At 34.0% G+C, this 24,271-nt stretch overlaps 1 protein-coding gene across 2 annotated transcripts in view; it reads left to right on the forward strand.

Moving 5' to 3' along the window:
• NLGN1 (neuroligin 1) overlaps positions 1-21,515 on the forward strand; it is a 675,039-nt gene extending 653,524 nt beyond the window's left edge. For both annotated transcript variants that reach the window (XM_090274022.1, XM_090274032.1), the window contains 3 exons: positions 15,244-15,456; positions 18,816-19,605; positions 20,388-21,515. In XM_090274022.1, coding sequence (XP_090130148.1) covers positions 15,244-15,456; positions 18,816-19,605; positions 20,388-21,210 — 1,826 coding nt within the window. In that variant the 3' untranslated portion in view covers positions 21,211-21,515. The remainder of the gene's footprint in view (positions 1-15,243; positions 15,457-18,815; positions 19,606-20,387) is intronic.
• The last annotated feature ends 2,756 nt before the right edge of the window (positions 21,516-24,271 follow it).

Here is a 24,271-nt window from a genome sequence, read left to right on the forward strand (position 1 = left end):
CTGGATTTTTCTGGTATTTGTAAACACATAATAGTCCAACTATATCTGTATTAGGCTGTGCATATGAAGGAACCATCAACTAATTTTCTCTTGATATATATACACACATACACATTTAATCACTTTTTCTAGAATCAAAGATACTTAGAAGTAGACATTGTTAACTCCATAAACATTTGTTTTACAACTGCTATTTGTGTGGCACTATGTTCTATCTGGGAGTAGGGTCAAATAAATAATTCCAGTTCAGTGCTGGAACATACTTCCAAAAGAATGTCCAGAGTAAACTGAGCCTTTAGAGGAAGGCGGACTAAATATTTTTGAGGTTTTCCCAACAACAACATTTGAACTACGCCTTGGACACTAAGAAGGAGGTGACCAGTAAAAGCCCTACGAGAAAGTTCATTTTTTGTTATTTATTTATTAAATATTATATGGAATATTATTCAATGGTAACTAAGTGTGAGAAACACAAAGATATTCTCTGTTTATTTAGGAAGATAGACCAATACCGAAGTAACAATGCAATGTAACAAGAGTTCAGATGAAGGTAACCAAAGGATTGGGCACTAAATCGCTTTGTGTACATCTTTCCTGTCTTTCACAATTTCCAGAGTGCGTCTGAAATGGTCAAGGAATCATTTGTTCTTCTCCTCTCCTCAGTGACTTTATTTTATTCTAGTGGCATCATCAAGGTTACTCATATTGCCATGCTTTTTCCATTTTTCAAAAATTTTGTCAAAAATATTTTTAACTAGGTTGAGTTATAGTTTTTTAATTAACTGTCTGTGTTTGTTTGGTGGGGGCATGTGCATTTGTGTGTGTATAGTGGTGTTGGTACTTGTATATGTGGTGTTTATGAGATTATTTAATATTGTTCCAGATTAGTGTTTTTACCACATTGTATGTCACTTTTTCACAAATAAGATATTATTATACTCCAAAATTCAGAAATAAACTTCATTTCTGCTTTTAGTAATTATTATATTTTTGTAATTATTTTAATCTTAATTTACTTTTATTAAATTATTTTGATGTAATTAAGTTTTATAATTACTCAAGATTTTTAAATTGCTTTGCACATGAAAAGACTATTTAAAATTTTTAACCAGAGTGAAGACCAAGATCCCACCACTCATTATAAGTTTCTTGCAAAAATACTGTTTTTTATTGTATAAAAGGGAAATAACGATGTGCTGAATATGATATATCAAAATGACATAGGAAGCGGCTTTGTGAGACTCTTACTAGCCAAATATGGGACTATTTGAACATAGATTAAAGAGTGGTAAAAGAGTATAACCCGTAGAATAAACAAGAACCCATGAGTTCACAACAATGTGAATGAGTGAATGAATAAATGAATGAGTAATTAATGCAAACTGGGAAGAAGAGAAATTTTTCTCTTACTGCCAATTTCAACTAATAGTAAAATAAATGATGAAATTAATATTTGCTTCACATAAGAATCACGAACAGGTGCTAAAATTCATGGAAGAACACATGATGAGAAATAGGACATTTACATAGTCTCAGCACAATCTGTCTACTTTGTGTTTATTAACACAAAGATAAAATAGTAACAATAGCAGGGAAACCTGAAAAATTACCACCATAACTAAGTGGAACAACGCAACATTGGTTGCCTCCTGTTATGATGCATTGAGATAAACATATTATTTCTATTACTTTTCTGCTGAAAATTCATAATCTGAGGAAATATGAGGGGGAACCCCCCCAAGTAAAATTATTTTCTGGAGGGTGGGCCCCTTTTAATACAGGCTTCTCCTGCCCCCTCGGGCTAGTGCTCTAAGAACCAATCTATATCAGTCTACCAGTTGGCATTGTTGTGAGAGGCTGTGTTTGGCTTCAGTGAATTTCTTTAAGACCCTTTCAACTTGTCTACTCATTTCATGAGAGGTGATTTACAAGCACACCTGTCCACACCACACTGAGTGTTCAGCAGTTTTTGACCCAAAATGGCATAACCCTCATTCCCTGCCTTCCCTATTGATTCATTCTCAATCCAAGTGACTTGTTTCCTTGGATGAATAAAATTCTCAAAGGGAAACATTTTGCTGATGTGGAGGAGATGAAACAACAACAACAACAACAAATGGCAGAAGCACTAAAAGGCATCAAAATCGAGAAGTTCAAAAAGTGTTTTCAGCAGTGGAAAAAACATCTCGATAGGTATTTAGCATCATATGGAAAGTATTTTGAAGGTGACTGAAGTTTAAACATGTAAGAATAAACACACATTTTTTAATAGATAAATTCTTGTTTCTTGTGTTGCATCTCTTATAATCATGAAAATATTAAACAAATACTAATTGAGGGACATTTTGTACAATAACTGATCTGTATCCTTCAAAGATTGTCAAGGTCTAGACAAACAAAGAATGATCAACAGCTCTTCAAAAATAAGGAGATTAAATAGAAAACTAAACTCAACATATGATTCCAGAATTGATAGGGAAGAGAGAGAGAGAAAGATAAGAGAGAGAGAGAGAGAGAGAGAGAGAGAGAGAGAGAGAGAGAGAGAGAGAGAGGAAAAGGAGAAGAAGAAAGAGGGAGAGAGAAAGGAAGAGAGGAAAGAAGGTAAGATGCAATATGTAAGAAATATGGGTTAAGGGTATATAGTAATTTTTGTAGTATTCTTGGAACATTTGTGTAATGCTGAAAGTATTTTAAAAAATCACATTTTATTTCTGGGTTTTATAGTTTGTTCCAAAGATCTATATATCTGTTTTTATGTCAGTACCATGCTGCTTTGATTACATGGCCTTGTAGGATAGCCTGATATCAGGTAGCATGATTACCCCAACTTTGTCCTCCTTTCTCAAGAGTGCTGTGGTTATTGGGGGTGTTTTGTGATTCCATATAAATTTTTGAATTATTTGCCCCAGTTTTGTAAAATATGTTTTTGGTATTTCACTAGGAATTGTGTTGAATCTATAGATCGCTTTGGGTAGTGCGGACATTTTAACAATGTTTATTCTTCCTATCCATGAGCATGTTATCTGCTTCCTTTTATTTATATCTTCTTCAATTCCTTCCTTTAGTGTCCTATAATTTTCTGAGTACAGGACTTTTACTTCCTTGGTTAAACTTATTCCTAGGCATTTTTGATGCTATTATAAATGAGTTTGTTTTCTTAGTTTCCCTTTCAATTAATATTTGACAAAGGAAGCATGAACATGCAATGGGGTAAAGACAGTCTATTCAAAAATGGTGTTAAGAAAATTGAACAGACATGTGCATAATAATTAAACTAGACCACCTACTTTCACCGTATATATAAATAAAGTCAAAATAGATGAAAGACTTAAATGTAAGACTCGAAACTATAATGCTCCTAGGAGAAAACATAGGCAATAAAATCTTGGAGAGTTCTCATAACATTATTTTTTCTGCTATACCTCCTTGACCAAGGGAAATAAAAGAAAAAATAAACAAATATTACTATATATCAAAATAAAAAGCTTTTGGACAGTGAAGGAAATCATCAACAAAATGAAACGACAACCCACAGAGTGGGAGAACATATTCACCAATTCATCTGATTATGGGTTAATATCCAAAATTTGTTTAAAAACTTACAAAACTCAACACCAAAACAAACAAGCAATCAAATTAAAAATGGGCAAAGGACCTGAATAGATATTTCTCCAAAGAGAACATACAAATGGCCAGTAGACAAGATTATCAATGCCACTAATCATGAGAGAAGTGCAAATTAAAGCCACAATGAGATATTACCTCACAAATGTCAGAATGACTACCATCAATAAATGAATAAAAAAAATAAATGTTGGTAAGGATGTAAAGACAAGGGAACCTTCATGCAATGTTGGTGGGTATGCAGATTGGTGCAGCCACTATGGAAAACAGTATGGAGGTTGCTAAAAAAGTTAAAAATGAAACTGCCTTATGACCCAGGAATTCTACTTCTGGGTATATATTTGTAAGAACCCAAAACACACATTCAAAACAATATATGCACCCCTATATTAATTGCAGTATCATTTACAATAGTCAAGCTATGAAGAAACCCAAGTGCTCATCAATAGATGAATGGATAAAAAAGTGGTGGTAAATATGCAATGGAATATTACTCAGCCAAAAAAGATCAAAATGTCACCATTAACAACACTGTGGATGGACCTGGAGGATATTATGCTAACTGAAATAAGTCAGAGAAAGACAAATACTGTATGATTTCACTTGTATGTGGGACATAAAGAACAATACAAATGAGCAAAGAAAACAGAAACAGAGTCATAGATACAGAGAACAGATTGACAGTTGCCAGAGAGGAAGGGCATTGGGGGACAGTGTGAAAAACATGAAGATATTAAGAAGTATAGATTGGTAGTTGCAAACTAGTTATGGGGATGTACAGAAAATATAGTGACTAATATTGTAATAACTATGTACGGTGCCAGTTGGGTACTGGATATATCAAGGAGAACATTTTGTAAAGTATATGGTTGTTTAACCAGTATACTGTATACCTGAATCTAATACAAAATAATATTAAATGTAAACTGTAATTGAAAATCATTAAATAAAAATTGTAAAAAATAAAATATTTAAAATCTCTAAATCAGTCAGATTAGTTTTTAATATAGAAAAATATTAAAAGCTGCATCTAATAAATACCATCTTTTACTAGTCATATCTTAGAGTGACATTTATCTTCAAAAAAACCCTATACTATAGAAATAAATAAGTAAAATAATCTGGAATTTGATCAATATTTATATGCAATGTGTGAAGTTGTCTTGTCAGCTTTATTCATTACCCAGACCATATCTCCTATTCTTTCTGTTTTATTATGTCTTTCTCAAGGGTTAGCTAGTATAGGATGGAAGCACACAGTATGTCTCCTTTCACTCAGGTCCCAGCTATATGCAATCGACTATTGCTGACTATTATATACTGGTAAAAATTACCCATACATCACTTGTCTTTTCTTTCTCCTGCTGTTTTCTCCAACAGTCTAAAAATCTGTACTACTAATATGTTTTAGCAATTTTTCTAAGTATTCTTAGAATGATTAGCAAACAATGTCTTTTAATTTATCATCATCACAGAATTTTGTCTCACAAAATTATCCTCATTATAATATAACCAATTTAAATATTTGAGATGAATTCTAAGGAACTACCTATAGTAAATACAAACATGGTCTTTACCCTTAATAAGGTTGCTTAAGTGTCATAACAAATACCCTTAATACTTGATTAAAACTTAGATGGCAACATATGTATTTTCAATTGTCTTGCCAACTATGGTTTATAGAGCAATTTAAAAACCTCTATTGTGAATTTAATCTTGTTGTCTATATACATATGTTTAATAATTTTTGTAGATTTTCAAAAATGTTTTTAATTTTTTTAAATTTAGATTTCTTTTTAATAAAAATAGAATGGTTTGTTTTTAATAAGCAGATGATAATGAGAAAAGTGTCAAATTTAGTTGATTAAAGCCAAAGCATTTATTCCCAACATATATTAAACACTCCCATGTGCCAAAACACTATCTTTTAATAATGATAATTCTGTAGGGTATGTCGTCGTCGTCGTCGGCAGCCGTCCGTCTCGAGAGACGATGGTGTAGCTTCTTAAGAGTCTATCTGCACCGCCGAGAATGGTTGTGCAGTCCGACTCGGGAGTGACACGGTATCTGTCTCCTCCCATGTTGAATCAACATCTTGCGATGACGCTGGAGTGTCCTCTCCAGTGGAGCTGAAGCTACAGAGCCTGGGCAGGGTGATATGGAGGGTCTGCTGTTGCCCATGCAGCAGACCCCCCCCTCTCTTCGCAGCTGAAGGATCCAAGGGAAAGACGGAGTCAATACAGCTTGGCTTCAGGTGCGCCGCAGGAGTTGCCGGTGTTGACTACAACGTCAAACAGCCTTAGGGACTCCGGCTCCGGATTTTCTGTCGGGGTTTACTCCCTTAGCCTTTCCCCTGAAGAGGTATGCCGCAAGGCAGCGGAGGTTTTTGGGAATCAGAGTTTTCCTTCTCTGATGTGCCCTGACTGGAAGATCGAACCAGCGACACTTAGCTCGCAGGCCGACGCTCAATCCACTGAGCCAAACCAGCCAGGGTTAGTAGGGTATGTACTACTATTAATATTGTCTATTAGGAATCTGAGACTCAGAGGGGTTATCTAACTGGTTTACACAGTAACTTGCTTGTACACCCAAGTTTTCCTATGAAGTCTGGTATTCTTTTCACAATACTATTGAGAAAATCTCAAATGCCTCTTAAATTTTAGTTCTATGGCCAGTAATCTGAGCTAGCCTAGTGGTCTATATGTCCTTCTTCTATCATGGAGGACCTGCCTAGTACTGTCCTATTTTTCTCACTTTAAAGCTACTGCCACACTCTCTAAGTCTAAGAGCATTCCCTATGCATTGGCTGCAGACAAGGTTCTCTTCTCAATTCCTACTCCATGGCTGCCAAGAAAGAAAAACTATACCTAAACCTCTTTTGCTTGAAAAATTTAATTGTTGGTCCCTATGTAGTAACAGAACTGTAAGTCACTGATGCCTACCTTCATTCAGCAAACATGTACAGAATGGCCACTGTGGGGCAAGCACACAGTCCAGAGAATATAAAGAATATGAACAAGTTATAAATACAATTTATAAGTTACAAAGTACACACAGACATTCACATTACAGTGGGATCACATGAGACCAAAATAGGCATTAGACAGAATTTCCATAATGTTTATAGCTATTATTGTTCCTGAAGTTATATAGTATAGCTCTGAAGGCTTTTTCTATATGGTAGCCATTGCGGTTCCCTCAATGTCGTGTGTTGAAATAAATTATGCATTTAAATCATCAGACACACTCTTGCATAACCAAAACAATTAGAAAAGAACATGATTTTTTAAATAGCCTTTTTATTTTTATTTTTAAGTATATTTTATTGATTATGTTGTTACAGAAGTTTAAATTTTTTCCCTTTGTTCCCCTCTGCCCAGTACCCCACTTCCCTCCAGTAATCCCACCCCACTTAGTTCATGTCCATGGGTCATGCATATAGGTTCTTTGGCTTCACTCTTTCCTATATTATTCTTAACTTCCTCCTATCTAGTTTGTATTTACCAATTATGCTTCTTCATCCCTGCACCATTTCCCCATTTCCATCCCGCTGATAACCCTTCAAATGATCTTTATACCTATGATTCTGTTCCTATTCTGGTTTGCTTAGTTGGATTTTTTTCTTATTTTTAAAATTCAGTTGCTGATAGTTGTGAGTTTGTTGTCATTTTAATGTTCATAATTTTGATCTTCTTTTTCTTAAGTAAGTCCCTTTGACATTTCATATAATAATAGGTTGGTGATGATGAGCTCCTTTAGCTTTACGTTGTCTTGGAAGCACTTCATCTGCCCTTCCATTCCAAATGATAACTGCTGAATAGAGTAATCTTGATTGTAAGTCCTTGTTTTTCATCACCTTGAATACTTCTTGCCAGTCCCTTCTTGCCTGTAAATTTTCTTTTGAGAAATCAGCTGATAATCTTATAGGCACCCCTTTGTAGGTAACTCTGCTTTTCTCTAGCTGCTTTTAAGATTCTCTCTTTATCTTTAACCTTTGGCATTTTAATTCTGTGTGGTGGTCCTTTTTGGGTCTAGCTTCTTTGGGACTCTGTTTCCTAGACTTGTATGTTTATTTCCTTTACCAAATATGGGAGTTTTGCTTCATTATTTTCTCACATAAGTTTTCAATTACTTGCTCTTCCTCTTCTCCTCTGGCACCCCTATGGTTTGAATGTTGGCATGTTTAAAGTTGTCCAAGAAGTTCCTAAGCCTCTCCTCATTTTTTTCAATTCTTGTTTTTTCATTCTGTATTGATTGACTGTTGTATTCCTCCTTATGTTTCAAATCATTGATTTGAACCCCGGTTTCCTTCCCTTCACCATTGGTTTTGTGTGATTTTCCTTTATTTCAATTAGCACAGCCTTCACTTCTTCCTTTATGCGTTTGCCATACTTAAGCATATCTGTCAAGCCTGTGAGCATCTTTGTCACCAGTGTTTTGAACTTTATGTCTGTTAAGTTGTCTATCTCCTCATCTGTTAGGTTGGCTATATCCTTGTCACTTAGTTCTCCTACTAGAACCTTGATCCTTTCTCTCTTTTGGGCCATACTTTTCTGTCTCCTCATCTTGATAGGATCCTGTGTTTGTTTACCTCTGTGCCTTAGGTAGAGCTGTCGCTTCTGTTACATTGTAAGGGGTGGAGCCTAACATTTTCTCATCAGTACAGGGCAACCTGTTTCACCACGTTGTGGTGCTATATGTGGGGGAGGGATCTGAGAGGGAACAATGTTGCTTGCTGAGCACTTGCCCCTTTTCCAGGCAGTTCTCCCACTTTGTATGGGACTGGTGTCCCTCTAGCTGTTGCCCTGGCTGTCATTCCCAGAGTGGGTGAGTCTGTAGTCGTTCTAGGACTGTGGGGGCCCTTTAAAAAAGCAGACTCTGATGAGAGACTGGCTGTTTCTTCCTCTGCCCCAACTCTCAGGGGTTATCTCAGTCAGCGCAATGAGGCTTGATTTTCCCTGGCACTGGGATCATGAACTGACTGGTCTGGTCTGGAGCTAGGAACACTCCCCAGGAGTTTCTCCTGACTTTTTAAAATGTGTGACTGCACGTTCTGACAGCCTGCCACTGCCACCACTGCTGCCATCACCACACCGCATCCTCTCCGCTCCTCCTACCTGTCTGGATGACTATTTCCTCTTTATATCTTTGTTTGTTGTACTTCCATGCAGTTTGATTTTCCGGAACTTCTGGTTGTCTCTAGTTTTGAGGTAGTTGTATTCCTCCTTAGTTGTGGAGTGAGATGCATCGTGTCTCTCTACACCTCCATCTTGTCCAGAAGTCCCTAAACAGCCTTTTTAAAAGGGAGTTTTCTCCTTTTTCATTTCTTTGTGAGAGCAGTTATTTAGAAATCACAGGAATTTCATCAGTTTTGGTATCAGTTTTGTTGCTTAGATTGAGAAATAGAAAAGAAGTAAGCAATAATCTACTTTAGGGAATGGTGGATAAGTTTCTTTCTTTTTCTTTCTTTCTTTCTTTCTTTCTTTCTTTCTTTCTTTCTTTCTTTCTTTCTTTCTTTCTTTCTTTCTTTCTTTCTTTCTTTCTTCCTTCCTTCCTTCCTTCCTTCCTTCCTTCCTTCCTTCCCTCCCTCCCTCCCTCCCTCCCTCCTTTCTTTCTTTCTTTCTTTCTTTCTTTCTTTCTTTCTTTCTTTCTTTCTTTCTTTCTTTCTTTCTTTCTTTCTTTCTTTCTTTCTTTCTTTCTTTCTTTCTTTCTTGACATGCCACCCAAGAAGTGTGAATATTAACAGCCTTAGGTTAGGCTAGAGAATAAAGGGGATGATGTGAAAGCTGGGTCTGAAAATTCCTTTTCTCCCAGTGTCTTGGACCATTCTTGAATTGGGAATAGTGTACATAATTCAGAGCTAAGTGAATCGAAGCCATTTTCTCTCCATGACTATCTAGAATTAAAAAAAAGGTTAAAATAAACTCTTTAATACACTTTAGAAGAAAGTGTCACAAATGTTAAAACTAAATATAGTATAGAAGGATCAACCTCAGCTGTTTACCTCTGAGATGGTGAAAATATTGGAATTATGGGAACAAAGCATTAGGGAGCATCTCCAGGTGTTTTCTTGTCAGGTATCTGTTGGCAGTCACCTCCTTATTTCCCATTGTAGGCCTCCATGACCCCCTGTCAGGAACCAAATCCTTGGCTGGTAACCCAGTTTGGTCTTCCTCAAAATAAGCCATTAAAAAAAAAAGTATAAATGAATAAATAAATAACTGTACCAAAAATATAAAATTTTGAAAGTACCACCAAGTTATATGGTATTAAGATATCAGCCTCATTTCAGAGCAATTTTTTTGCCAGAGGATACCTACAAAGAATGTTGACAGTGGCTCTCAAGAGAACATAGCAGTTAGGAAACTAGCTATATGTGATGCATAATTAAACAGTATTGTGTGTGTTTTTTTCCCTATGTGCACCCCACATTTTTCAAGTTGGAGAATTTTAAAGCATTAAATTTTAAACAATCATGACATAAAGAGAAAAAAAATGGAAAATTATCCAATTATGTCTTACATGAGAATTTTATTTTAATATAGCAATGTCTTCCTATTAAAAAAGAATAGTTTTCAAAATCAAGTCAGATGACAGAATACAAGGTAGTAACTGTCTGCTGGAAGGTTGGAGGTTGACTGAATAGTAGGATTTCGAAAGTCTTTAAGGAAAAGAGGAAGATCTAAAGTAAGTCAATGACAAGAGTGGAAAGCAGCAGACAGACAAAATGCAAGGAAGAACAGATTGTACTAAGCAACTAAGGAGATAGAGAAAATTAGCACATGGAATTTCCAGTTGCATTTTTACTTGGGGGTATTTGAGGTATTAATTCCACAGCTTTAAAATTTTATGTTTAAGATGCAGAAACCTTAATGAGTTATTGTCTGATCTATATTCCCTAGTTCCCAGAAGGATGCCTCACTATAATTTAAAGTGTCATATCTGCAAGGCTGGCTCTTTAATGCTGCATATAGTCTCTATTTTGAGCTATTTATCAACTTGACTACAATCATATGTATTCAGGCAATGGCATTGATGAACATAGATTTCTTTCCTACTTCTTTACAAAGTGGGGCAAGAGTAGGTTTACAGTTTTGAGTATGCAAAACACAGAGTTTATTCTTGTGTTATTATTTATTAATTATTATATGATTTCCATAGGAATATAGAAATAATTGTGAATCTATGTTTGTCCTTCTCTGCATAGCAAGAACTACATACTGTTATATATATTAAGCATTTCAAGAATTAAATATCATAAACATAGTTTTTTATATCTGCCCCCATCCCAGAAAGAGTGTACAACTACAGTATAGACTCACTGGTATCTCAAATTTCTGACATTCTAGATGTCATCTCAAATGTAAACAGTATTTTTCCTACTTTCAGTTTCCTCCTTGAATGTGTTTAGGTATTTTGTTCTACTGAGAAGCACCCTGCTTTCCTTGTGTTTTATATTCTAATGACATTGCCCATAAGTCTGTGTATGAGAGAACTGAATACAGAGTGGGTCAACCAATAAGCTACAGGGCTGCTGTCAGACACCTTTATTGCTCCCCTACTCCTCCAGGTCTGCCTATCAGAGAGCTGGCGGAGTTCAATTGATATCAGGAGCCCAAGCCAATACTTTGGTCACAATATGTATATGTCTTTATTTATTTTTTCCTTCCCAAATTTATTTGATTTTTCCATTCTAAAGTTTCTCTCTAACACCTGGAAATAATCCTAGCTGCTAGTTCTAGTAAACATCAAATTGAGGCCAAACCTGCTCAATGAACTTAATCATAACAGTAGAACTAGTAGTTCCAGGCAGAACAATGACTGAAGATATTTCTTAATAGAATAAATATTTAAGTGAAAAGAATAGTATTAAATAAATTCTGTTTGAATACGTGGTTGAATGACAATTGTAGTAGATACATGAGCTGGTAAAATAATTTTGGGGATAATAGTAATCACACATTTTAAAAGTTTCTTTTAAGTACAAATGTAATACTTTTTTTCCAAGGTTTTGTATTTGAGTCAAGTAAATTAAATAGCTGATATTTTTCCAAAAACTTCTACTGCTTCTCCCTACACACACACACACACACACACACACACACACACACACACCAGGAAGAAGGGGGTGGGAGGGGGAGCTTGTTGCTTCTTTTTATAATCATTATTGTCCTGTTTTACAAAAATAATGTGGCACTGTGTTAGGATATCAATTAGTTACACATTCTAGGAGCTTACAACTGAAGGCCAGGAAAGAACAGATAAAGTAAATGACAATCTGCTAAGAATAACTTAAGTGACATTAAGGAATCAGCCTTTTCCAAAGTAACCATAAAGGTATGCAACACTTGCAGATCTTTGCAAAGTTGCCATGGCTGGACTATAGTTGAGCAGGTCAATGTAAAGTTCCAAGTAGAGTGATCTGAAATTATTCTGCTGTTAAGGACACCATACCTAAAGATTTGAAAACAACTTCAAATAAATAAAGCACTTCAATGGATGGTAAGGTATAAAGAATAATGCCAATGCACACCACTTGGGTAATTAGTAACCTGTGTCTCTCCTGGGGCAGTGATTTATTTAACTTTTCTCATTTTGTTTTCTTAGCTGAGCTACACAGTTTTGTTTAAATATAGCATCAGAAATCAAAGAATTCATGCAAGCATGCAGTGTCAATTTATCAGGTCTAAAGAAATATGATTTGATTGATTGGCTAGCATTAGTATAAGCAAGAGCTATCTATTATTTTTTCCTAATATAAAATTTATGGTGGCTCTCTGCATTCACTCTATTTAAGCTGGAAAGATAATAGATAGATGGATGATAGCTAGCTAGCTAGATAGATAGATAACAAATAGCATACATGTGATACAGAAATCAAGGAGGGCAATTCAATTCAGAAGTGAAGGGTAAAATTAGAGTCTGACAGTGTAGTTTGCACATCCAAACTTAGGATATCAGCTTTTACCTGATGATTCATTTTGTTTTCCATGCAATATCTTAACAGTGCAATTTTAAAATTCAGTTAATTTTGTTTAAAATTTTTTTCTTGAACGTACTACAAGATTTCTTTAAAATATGTGTAAAGGAGAAGTTTCTCTTTATAGAATTGGCATGTTATTTTTATACAAGTACAAGACTGCCTGACCAATACCAGAGTAATTAAAATGATGCTACTAAAACTGGAATTATAAAGGTGGTACTATTCAGTTAATGTAGAGACAAATAATCTTATCAGTATCATTCTCTACATGTTCCATATTGAATGATGATTAATTTATTAGTAAGTCAATTTTGTATAAATGTCAATATTTACTTGAATGAAACTAGAGTTATTCAATATTATTTTAATAGGAATTAAGTGCAAATCCCGGGTTTTGCAATGGGTGGCATAAGCTATATCCAAAAATCAAATTTCTCTCTGAATATATTTGTGACATAGAACTACAGTAATAAACTACCTGGAGTATATGTTAATTCTTTGATTCATTCTCTCTTTTTCTCTAACACACACAAACACACACAGTCACACATACTTCCTTTATCCTTTGAGAGGCTTTCTATCTAATATACAGTAATCTTTCTGTAATGTTGTTTTCAGGGTCCATGCCATCGGTCGTGCTGTTATTTCCTTTAGACTCTTAAGTTAATGGTTGGATTTACACCAAAATTTACCTAACAGCAAATAAAGTTGAAAAAGTTTCTTACCATGTTTTTGTTTTGTATTTTAATATGCTCTTATTTATATGACTATTGAGTACTTAAAAGTGCTTCTTTGTAAAAAGAACTCATGAAAATGTTCTTAAATTGTTATGTAGATTCAATAAAAGGTATTGACTATGAACAAAAGTCTATATTTATTTGGAACCTATGTTTTAAAAGTCAGCCTCCAACTCAAGGATGATTTACTATTTTCAGGGTTATACATGCAAATACAAACATACACACATTCACATATACATGGACACATTGGAGTAGAGGTTGTATTTTTTTCTTATAATTTTTATTCTTACAGGAAAAGGGCTAGTCATCTCTATTTCTTCATAGTTTGAAAAATTTATTGCTCCTATAATCATCCTACATAATTTCTTGTCCATATATTCATTTGGGTGTAGACTGATTTTATTGAATCAGTAAAATCAGTCTCAATTAATAGGTAATATTACTACAGTTTGGTTTTCACAAATGTAATTGCGAATTACATTTATACAAATTGAATAAAATAGTTCTTACTATAAAATTGAACCATTGTCTTGAGTTTCTATTATGGGTCTTCAATAAAAAAATAAATTTGTTTTTTTTTAATTAGTTTTATAAGCTTGTCGAGTTTGGAAATTGTATCTCTGAATATAATTAATCAATTTATATATGATATATCTATTTTCTACATAATATGTAAATAGTCTATAAATTCAATATTTTATAAAAGTAATTTTTACATTTACCAAATTTATATCAAATGCAGAAATGTATTAGAGAAGATGGTTATTTTACAAGTTATAACAAGCAGCATAAAAGCCATTGTCAGCTAATGAATGAATATGTTTAAAATATTATGAAACTAATATCTTGCATTCCTCTCTATAACTTCCATGATATGATAAATCCTCACTTAATGTCATCCATAGGTTCTGCAAATTTAACCAAATTATGTATAACAATTTTACCATAGGCTAATTGATATAGAGAAAAGTTCTCAAGGCATATCAGTATTATAATGACATTGCACGAAATGATGTTATTCGAGGATCAACTACTACATTACAAAGTCATTCACCTTTAACAGCCACAATACTTTTTCTATCTCCTTTTTATCAATTGTGTTTACCACTCTGTCGATTCAGACCCCTATAAGGTCGCCCCCACTCTCTTCCTTCTTTTGTGCAACATATGTTTCTCCTCATTATCAGATTCACTATAAGGCAGAGACTTAAACATTGTAGAAATAAGAATTAGAACTTTTCAAAAATCTGCAATTATTCTACATTGTTTTCTAATTGAGCCAATCTCAGTTTAGCATTTAAAGTATTCAAAAAAAAAAATGGTTCCAAATTACCTCTAACACAGTGATTCTTTCTTAATCATAGACCATCATTGATAAAAGTGAGTAAATATATATAATGCAGAGTTGCATATAACTTTATGCATAATTTTTAGAAATATACACATGCCCTCCACCTTCACATCTTGCCACTCAGCTACATATACTTTAAATTTCAACCATATTAGATCATTAATAAACTGAGGACTGACATCATGTCTTATGTAAAAACACATTTACATATGCCCTGTGATACTATCCCAAAATATCCCCACTAAATAACTTGGCCTCTGGAACGTGTCCCTTGAGGTCTTTCAGAATGTTTTCATTTCTTTAATCTGCCCCCTGTTGCCTATTACCTGGATAACTTGGGAAAGATAAACATCATTTTTCAGATTTTAGTCTCTTCTATTTTTCCTAAAGTAAATTCTTTGATTTTGGTGGGAAATAAATTTTTACTAAAGAACTTGTACTCACCTTGATGAACACAAGTTTCAACTGTATTTAAATGTAATGCTATTTGGTTCATGTCAAATCAGAAGAGTGTTTTAAGGTGTTTTTTTATTTCTATTTTTCAGGTTTCTTAAGCACAGGAGATCAGGCTGCAAAAGGAAACTATGGACTCCTTGATCTCATACAGGCTTTAAGATGGACTAGTGAGAACATTGGATTCTTTGGTGGTGACCCCTTAAGAATCACTGTTTTTGGATCTGGCGCTGGGGGTTCATGTGTCAATCTCCTGACTTTATCCCATTATTCTGAAGGTAACCGTTGGAGCAATTCAACCAAAGGTATTATGCAGGTTGCAAATTTTGACAATTTTGGTGTCTGCATGCCACCACCATCAGTAGTATGTGATGCTCTGTATATATTCTCTGTTCAAACTGAGTGTCAGGTTGAACGCAATAACTGTTTAAGATTTTGTTTTCTCAGCTTTTATATGCATGTTCAGATTTTTGTCAAACTCTTTGTCTCCCGTGGAGCTTGGTAAGGATGTCCTTTCAAGCACACTTCATAATAGTTAGCATCACAGTTACTTTTCTTCCCTCCAAAGGGTGATTTTGGGGAAAATCAAAGACGTCCACAGTTCTGTCATCCCTGTGTATTTAGTAATCAAAATGTAAGACATGGGTTTTGGTTTTTGTTTTTTTTTTTAATTTAAAGATTGTGTATAATATACTTTCAAGACAATAGACATTTAAAACCCTTTGCTAGTAAGAAGGAAGCAGTTATACGCTAGTTTGCCTAAAAATAAGATTTTTCACTTGTTGTCTGAGTAGAAAATGGATGTTTGATTATTTTGCATGCATGATCCAAAATTGTCAAAGCATCAAGGTCACTAGAAGAGCTTTTGACTAAAACAAACAAACAAACAAACAAAAAAAATAGGTTCAAATTTGTACTTTTTCAACTCCAAAAGGGTTCCCCACCCCCTCCAAGTTTGGCAAAGCAGCATGGAGCACTGATCCTGCTTAATCACATGAAACATTTTTCTCGTCTACACCTTTTGACCTTGGCACCCCTTTTAAGTGCTTTTCCAAAGCTCACTATGTTGCTTTTTTATTGACTCCTGTTTACCATGAGTTTAGTCTTTCATTCAACTTACATTGTTAACTTATATCCACAAGATATAATTGGAGAAGTTTGAAAAAGCAAATATTTTCTCTCCATTATACATACATAAGAGATAGAAAAATAGAAAATGGATATCAACATAGGCCATCTTATATTTTTGTCATTTTTTACATATTTAGAAAGTATATACTGTCAAGTGTTCATGAAACATCTTAATTTGTAAGACTGAGCTTTATAAGTACCAAATGTAGAATATTTGTTTTTGGTATCCAAGATTAACGTGGAATTTCAAGAGATCAACCACGATATGCACCTGGAAAATCATATATCATTATAACCTAGTTTATAGGCAGAATATCTGTAACATCTCACATATATTAGAGTTCTGACTTGAGATAGAAAAATGGCAACACATGAAAACATTTCCAATTGTATAAAGATTCTGGTCTGTAAAGAAAAGATAATTTTGAAATAACAAATTTAGTTTTGTTTTGTTTTTAAATAGAACAGATTATACTGTTCTAGCTTAAGAACTACAGTAAGCCAATACTCATCAAGGTTAACATTAGACAACCTGTTCAGACTTCTTAGGGTCATTTTATTACAAATGTTATTTCCTTCTATGTTTTCTAACACATTTTGTAAATGTAAAGAAAAAGAAAAAGAAAGCTGGCACCAAAGCCAATTCCACTTCAGTATAAAAGTAGCATTCAATATAAAGAGATGAATCAATTAGCTTATTGGCTAGCATTGTTATTTGCATGGCAAATGGCTATGTAAACAACTGAAAATATAGCATTCCATCACCCTCTTCAAGGAAATTTGGTCATGCCTGGTCACAAAAAATGGACTTATGTTTGGTCTATTTTAAGTCTGTCTCCACAAAGCTGCCTGATTTGACTAGGAGATGCTTGGGAGATGTGTTGAAATCATCAGGCTAATTCTGTCTCCAGTGTAGACTTAGACTTTAAAGCCTGTAAAACCCCCAGGGCAACAGCAATGCTTAGGGCTGTATCCACCATGAATCAACAACAGCTTGCATACACAGAAGTGCTGTCATTAATGATAAAATATGTGGTTTTCTCAATACCATCTAGATGGCATGTTTCAGATTATATTTCATAATGTTTATTTTCCCTAAAATCAGTTTTTGTGTATATAGTTAATATCTTTAAGCCCCTGAAAGGGGAAAGGATATTATAGAAATCATGAGGTTTATTTTAGTTGTAAAGTTTTCAATTAGTAAAATATTGCTCTGAGGAAATGTTGAGAAACACATAGCCTACATAATATTTTGAGTTATCTGTATTTATATCATTTACTCTAGCATACTTGGCTCTAGCAAACTAAAAATATGTTCATAAAGACGTCAGAAACCAAAACAAATTTAAATAAGTATTGTTTGACTTTTTGAATATTTTTAGAATTATCTAGGAACATGCTACAGACTGCATCTTGCATATATGTTTGGAGAAAAATCTAAAACTTTTCTTCTAATCCAGGCACTGTTTTAGCACCTCTGTGAAAACTGTTTTTATCTCATTAACACATATGGATAATTGAGCATGTGTTTAAATAATCAAGCTCCAAACTGCATTTGGAAAATTATGACAAATATAATTTTTTTTAAAGAATAGATAAATTCTATGTTAACACAAAGATTTTATTTGAAAATACATTAATGAGTACATAAAGTGCATTTATAAATTTGAATGGCATGCAGCTCCAGTCAAACTGCATATGGGACCATTTTATAATTTTTAAATGTAATTAAGTAAAAAGCAGTGGACCATGTACTTTTTATCTTTTATGATAAAATGTAGCCATGCCCATTCAACACTGAAAAAAATTAAATCACACCCCACAAAATCCTTCTGCTGATGGTTTTCTATTTAACATAGTGAAAGCACTCCAAATGTTCTATCTTATTCTGAAAGCTGAATATTCAGCACACTGTGTCTGACATGAAGAGCTGGAAGAAATATGTCTAAAGTGATACTCTGTTTTGTGTGCCTCAAGGCCATCCCCAGGGTATTAGCAAATCCTCAGGCTTAGTAGTCTTGTGAGCTCTCAACAATGCTTTTTCAAATAAAATCTGATTAAAACAAACATGCAGAGCCATTTTGAAGGAAGATAAATGCAGCCAAATTGGAGGAAATGTTCTCAAAAGACAACATAGAGTCTGATGAAGAGATAAAGAGGAGAAAGTTGGCCCCATCTGGTTGGTTTTGATAACAACGTAGGTCTTTACATGCTGAGCACAGACATATTTGGGACTTTTAACCACTAGTATTTACATGTTCTCTTCCTTTCCTTTACTGCCTCTTTGAGACAGGAACAGTTTACACCTCTTGATCCCTAAGGTGGTTGTAACTCAAAGAGAAGACGGTCCACTTTTCTGATTCATTATACCCTGGGGATGCCTTTATGTACTTTCTCTTAAGCAAAAAATGTCTTAATCTTCCTGTTGAGTTGCATCTGGGTTTTTATATAAATGTCTAAAATATCTAATGTTATTGTTTTGCCACAATCTTATTCAAAGGTCATTTGAACTCTCTATTGTTTTTCCCCACAGGACTTTTTCAACGAGCAATAGCTCAAAGTGGAACAGCCCTTTCCAGCTGGGCTGTTAGTTTCCAACCTGCAAAATATGCTAGAATGTTGGCCACAAAAGTTGGTTGCAATGTTTCAGATACAGTAGAGTTAGTGGAATGCCTACAGAAGAAGCCTTACAAAGAACTTGTTGACCAAGATATTCAACCAGCACGATACCACATAGCCTTTGGACCTGTGATTGATGGTGATGTAATACCAGATGACCCTCAGATATTGATGGAGCAAGGAGAGTTTCTCAACTATGATATAATGCTAGGAGTTAACCAAGGAGAGGGATTAAAATTTGTTGAAAATATAGTAGATAGTGATGATGGCATATCAGCTAGTGATTTTGACTTTGCTGTTTCCAATTTCGTTGATAATTTATATGGATATCCAGAAGGCAAAGATGTTTTGAGAGAAACCATTAAATTTATGTATACTGACTGGGCTGACCGTCATAACCCTGAAACCAGAAGAAAGACATTATTGGCCCTGTTTACGGACCATCAGTGGGTAGCACCAGCTGTAGCAACAGCAGATCTTCACTCAAACTTTGGTTCACCTACATATTTCTATGCCTTTTACCATCATTGCCAAACAGATCAGGTTCCAGCTTGGGCTGATGCAGCTCATGGAGATGAGGTTCCTTATGTGCTAGGAATCCCCATGATTGGACCTACAGAGTTATTTCCTTGCAATTTCTCCAAAAATGATGTGATGCTGAGTGCAGTTGTAATGACATACTGGACAAACTTTGCTAAAACTGGGTATGTACTTAAGGAATGAAGTTTTCTATAACAATAAAAATATATCTTTAAGCATTTAAAATAATATACATGTTGTGCCCAAATGATTTAATTGATTAATACCAGCAACATGTTAAGATTATTTTATTCAAAATTCTATTTGGGATGTTTCAAAAAGTATTGCTTTATTGGTTCTTACTTTTTAGTTTATTAAAAAGGCTTACACTTCTATTGCATTACTTGATGATTAAATTGGTTTTGGTGTTTTAATTGCATACATTATTATTGTTGTTCAATAATGACAAATACTATTTTATAGTGCTTTCTAATCTACAGTACTATATGCCCTTTGATACTCCCAACTAACTTGTTACTGTAGACAGGTCAAATACTGTTAATCCCATTTTACAGAGAAAAGACATGAGGCTATCGGAGTCTCATATAGATATTCATATGTCTAGTATGTAGCAGTACTAGGACTCAAATCCTCACCTGCCAATTCCAAATCCTGTCTTTTTGACTACCCCATGCTTTCTCTGATAGTTTGCCTAAGAGACAATGGGTAGATATATAAATTTTTAAATCTTTGGATAGAATATGAGGCTTACTCACATTTACATTATTATCCATTTAATAATCTGCCTGCAATGGGAATTTCATTTCTAAAGTAACACTAGCTGTTATTAAAATACGATCTACAGACTTGCTGGACTACCTCTTCATTTATACATTAACCTAGTACTATTTCTATTAAGAAAAGGAATAAAGTAATTTTGTTCTCATAATTGCTTTTTTCTTCCTAGTGACCCAAATCAGCCAGTCCCTCAAGACACAAAATTCATTCATACCAAACCCAACCGTTTTGAAGAAGTAGCATGGACCAGATATTCCCAGAAAGATCAACTTTATCTCCATATTGGATTAAAACCAAGAGTTAAAGAACATTATAGAGCCAATAAGGTGAACCTCTGGTTGGAACTGGTACCTCATCTACATAATCTCAATGACATCTCTCAGTATACCTCTACAACAACTAAAGTGCCATCGACTGACATCACTTTCAGACCTACGAGAAAAAATTCTATACCTGTCACATCAGCCTTTCCCACTGCCAAACAGGATGATCCCAAACAACAACCAAGCCCATTTTCAGTGGATCAAAGGGACTATTCAACAGAGCTGAGTGTCACCATAGCAGTTGGTGCATCACTGCTATTTCTGAACATTTTGGCATTTGCAGCTCTTTACTACAAAAAGGATAAGAGGAGACATGATGTTCATAGGAGATGCAGCCCTCAGCGTACTACTACCAACGATCTGACCCATGCACAAGAAGAGGAGATCATGTCCCTCCAAATGAAGCACACTGATTTGGATCATGAATGTGAGTCCATCCATCCACATGAGGTGGTTCTCCGGACCGCCTGCCCCCCAGATTACACACTAGCTATGAGGAGGTCACCAGATGATGTTCCCTTAATGACACCCAACACCATTACAATGATTCCCAACACTATACCAGGGATTCAACCCTTACACACATTCAATACATTTACCGGAGGACAGAACAATACGCTGCCCCATCCCCATCCCCACCCCCATTCACATTCAACAACCAGGGTATAGCCAGATAAGAGAAACAAACTCTATTTTTTTGATGGATTGCAGTAAAAGAGTACTGAAGATTCCTTGGCTTTCAACCTACAAGACTCTTACTATTTAAATGAGGAAGAACATTATGTGAATATACATATCAAGAACTTTGGGGGTTTTGAAAAAATGAATTGTATATATATACACACAAATCAACTTTAAAAATGAATTTCAATTGCTTGAAGCAATTGTTCTGAATGATACTTTTTCATTCACATTCAAGAATTAATTTTTTGAAGATTTATGTTACATGATGGAATTAGGCATGTGGAACACCAAACAGGAAAGAACTATGTCTGAAATATAAAAAATTAAAAAAAAAACAAACAAACTAACCATGAATATGCACAAGGGACACACCAATGGAATGTCAGATAATTTTCACCAGTTTTTATTTGGAGCAGTTTATTGTGTGTAGACCATACTTACATATTTGGATAAGTACACAAAGCACCAATGCTGTTAATGTCCTTAGCGGAGGCTCATGCTGAAATTTGCCAGGAAAACAAAGAAGTTTAAAGACTGGCAGGTACAACATTATCACATAAGTGCTGTCAGTATAAAGTTGTGAGGATAAAGGAAACTGGATATTTTTAGCACGATGTGCATGATAATTTATATGCTTGGTGGCTGTGCTGCTGATTAAGCCGTAATTAAAATTCTTCTCATCCCATTGGAGTTTTTAATAGAAGTTTCCTCCATCAATTGGCAGAACCTAAAGAAGATTATAAGGGGCAAAAGTAATTACAATTAAATAATTCACAGTAGTTTTGATAATAGAAGGAATTAGTTATAAAGGTATTTGAAGAAACTATAGGTATAGTGGTGAATACTCACTGATATGAATCCCAGAACAAACAATTCCATGTATTTTTAATGTTCTTTTCATTGCCATCCAAATAATTTATAAAAATATAACCCTAATTGGACATGTGTTACAGGATCTATAATTTGCTGTGGGGTTTTGTTACTCTTGTCTTTTGTTCCTTTTGGTAAGATGAAGTGTGTCCAAAGAGTTACTTGCAACAGTGCTTTATGATATGAGGATGCCCCAAATTACCACTCTGGTTACAGTTATCAGTTAATTGATTTACTCATGTTGCATGACAAAATGTTTACTAATAATAATTCAATATAAAGTTATGTCCCTCTTCACATCATTTATCTTTCTCACTGAGGTTCATTCACTGGAATTTATTCATGCAATCTCAGTAGAGTACAACATAGATGCAGAACCTATAAAGAAAGTCAACATCTGGAGGATTTTAGTCTTACACAAATGTGTGATTTTAAATGAATGTTCTCAGACCACAGGAAACTCTTCATCCCCTGTTGTTTACCAGTAACAGTATATCACAGACCTTTCCAAATGTTTGTATATGTAATCAGATGTAAATTTATATTAAAAAATTGAGATGGACTTAAAGAGCACATCCTGATAAATACTTTCTCTCTTACCTGTACTATATTTCTATTAGACTAAAGTTATGTGATTTTTTTTACATTTTTTCAGATGACTAGCAATTTTGATAGTTTGTAAGATAATGCAAAGAACTTTCTCTGACAAACTAACTGCAGTAACAGAAACCTTTCTTTTCAGTTATCTTTTTCAAGAATGAAAGCTTATTATACAAAAAAATTGTATACTACTTGATGGAAACAACTTTGTACATCTTGGCCATGTGACTGGTCATTGCGTGAAATAAAGATAATCTGGATAATGACTATTAGTCCAATGATAAGAGACATGATCTTTGCTCATTAAAGAGCTAAAATGTTTATTGCTGTTTTGTCTTTTTTTTTTTTTAAGAAACTTGACTATGTCAGAGTCATTTTTCTAAACCAATCAAATTTTTGAAGACCTATAGGTAACTTCATCAGAAAATACATCATGTATTTATAGACAACTCTCAACTAAGATGAAACTGATGAAAATTTAACATTATAAACTTATAATGTTAAATGTGAAAAATATCAGTTTTGTATTTTTAAATATCTCTTACACAAACATGTTGTGGAAATAAAAGGTGCCCATTGTTTTCACTTAGAAACACAAATTCCAGTTCTGGTCATTGAGGAAAAGGTCTATTAGAAATAAATGTGTGATATTTCATGGAATGAGAAAACCTAGGCTCATAATACAAGGGTGATTGAACGATCATAAAGTAATAAATAGAAAGTTATCTTTCTAAAGGAATTTAAAAGTGCTGAGCAAAAAATATTAAGCTGACACTAAAAGATAAAATCTTCTATTTCAAGGAATTTCTTTGCTTATAATTCCCAGTCCTAATTATTAACTGTCAGTGAAATGTAGATATTGCTCCATGACTTCAAATAAAAATCTTTATTAAAAGTAAAAAATCTTCAACATCCAGAGTGGTCTCTGTGCAGTTTTTGCCTGGTACAGTTAAGCTTTTAGACTGGGAACTGACAATGTAGACCAATAGAAACAATTGTTTAGCATTTGAATGATTGTTTAATCAGGAAACTGTCTTTTACCATGTTGATTGAATAAAAGATAAAAATAGAAATAGCAAAATAAGGTATAAATGGAATCTTCTATATGCATTATTTCACTTGGCAAAACCATCCTATTTTAATGATGACCATATTTATATCTATCAACCTATCTGTTTCTTTAAACTTATCTGTCAATCAATCTACCTATCTATACTATAACTGATATCTATTTTGTATTAATTCAGAAAAATAACTAAGGAAAATGAAGCATAGTTTATTCTTTTTTCTAAATTAAGGTGGTACCAACTTTGTGGATGATAAAGCAGTTCTAGTTTTCATCAGTGTTCCCAAGTTGTGATAAAGTCATTGTGAATAAATGATAGCTCCTAGTTTTATAATTACAGCAGCTAGTTTTCAGAATGTGAAATGATGTCCCAAAATAATCAGATTAAGAACTGTTTTTAAAGCTGAAATATGGTTTTAAATGCAAGAAATGTTTTGAATAGTGTTATTAAATTTTAAACAATATGTATAAAATGTGTTTATTTAGATGATAATTTTCTCTAGAAAAAAT

Source organism: Furipterus horrens, unplaced genomic scaffold (assembly GCF_987537825.1).
Source record: "Furipterus horrens unplaced genomic scaffold, mFurHor1.1.pri manual_scaffold_1, whole genome shotgun sequence".
NCBI lineage: Eukaryota > Metazoa > Chordata > Mammalia > Chiroptera > Furipteridae > Furipterus > Furipterus horrens.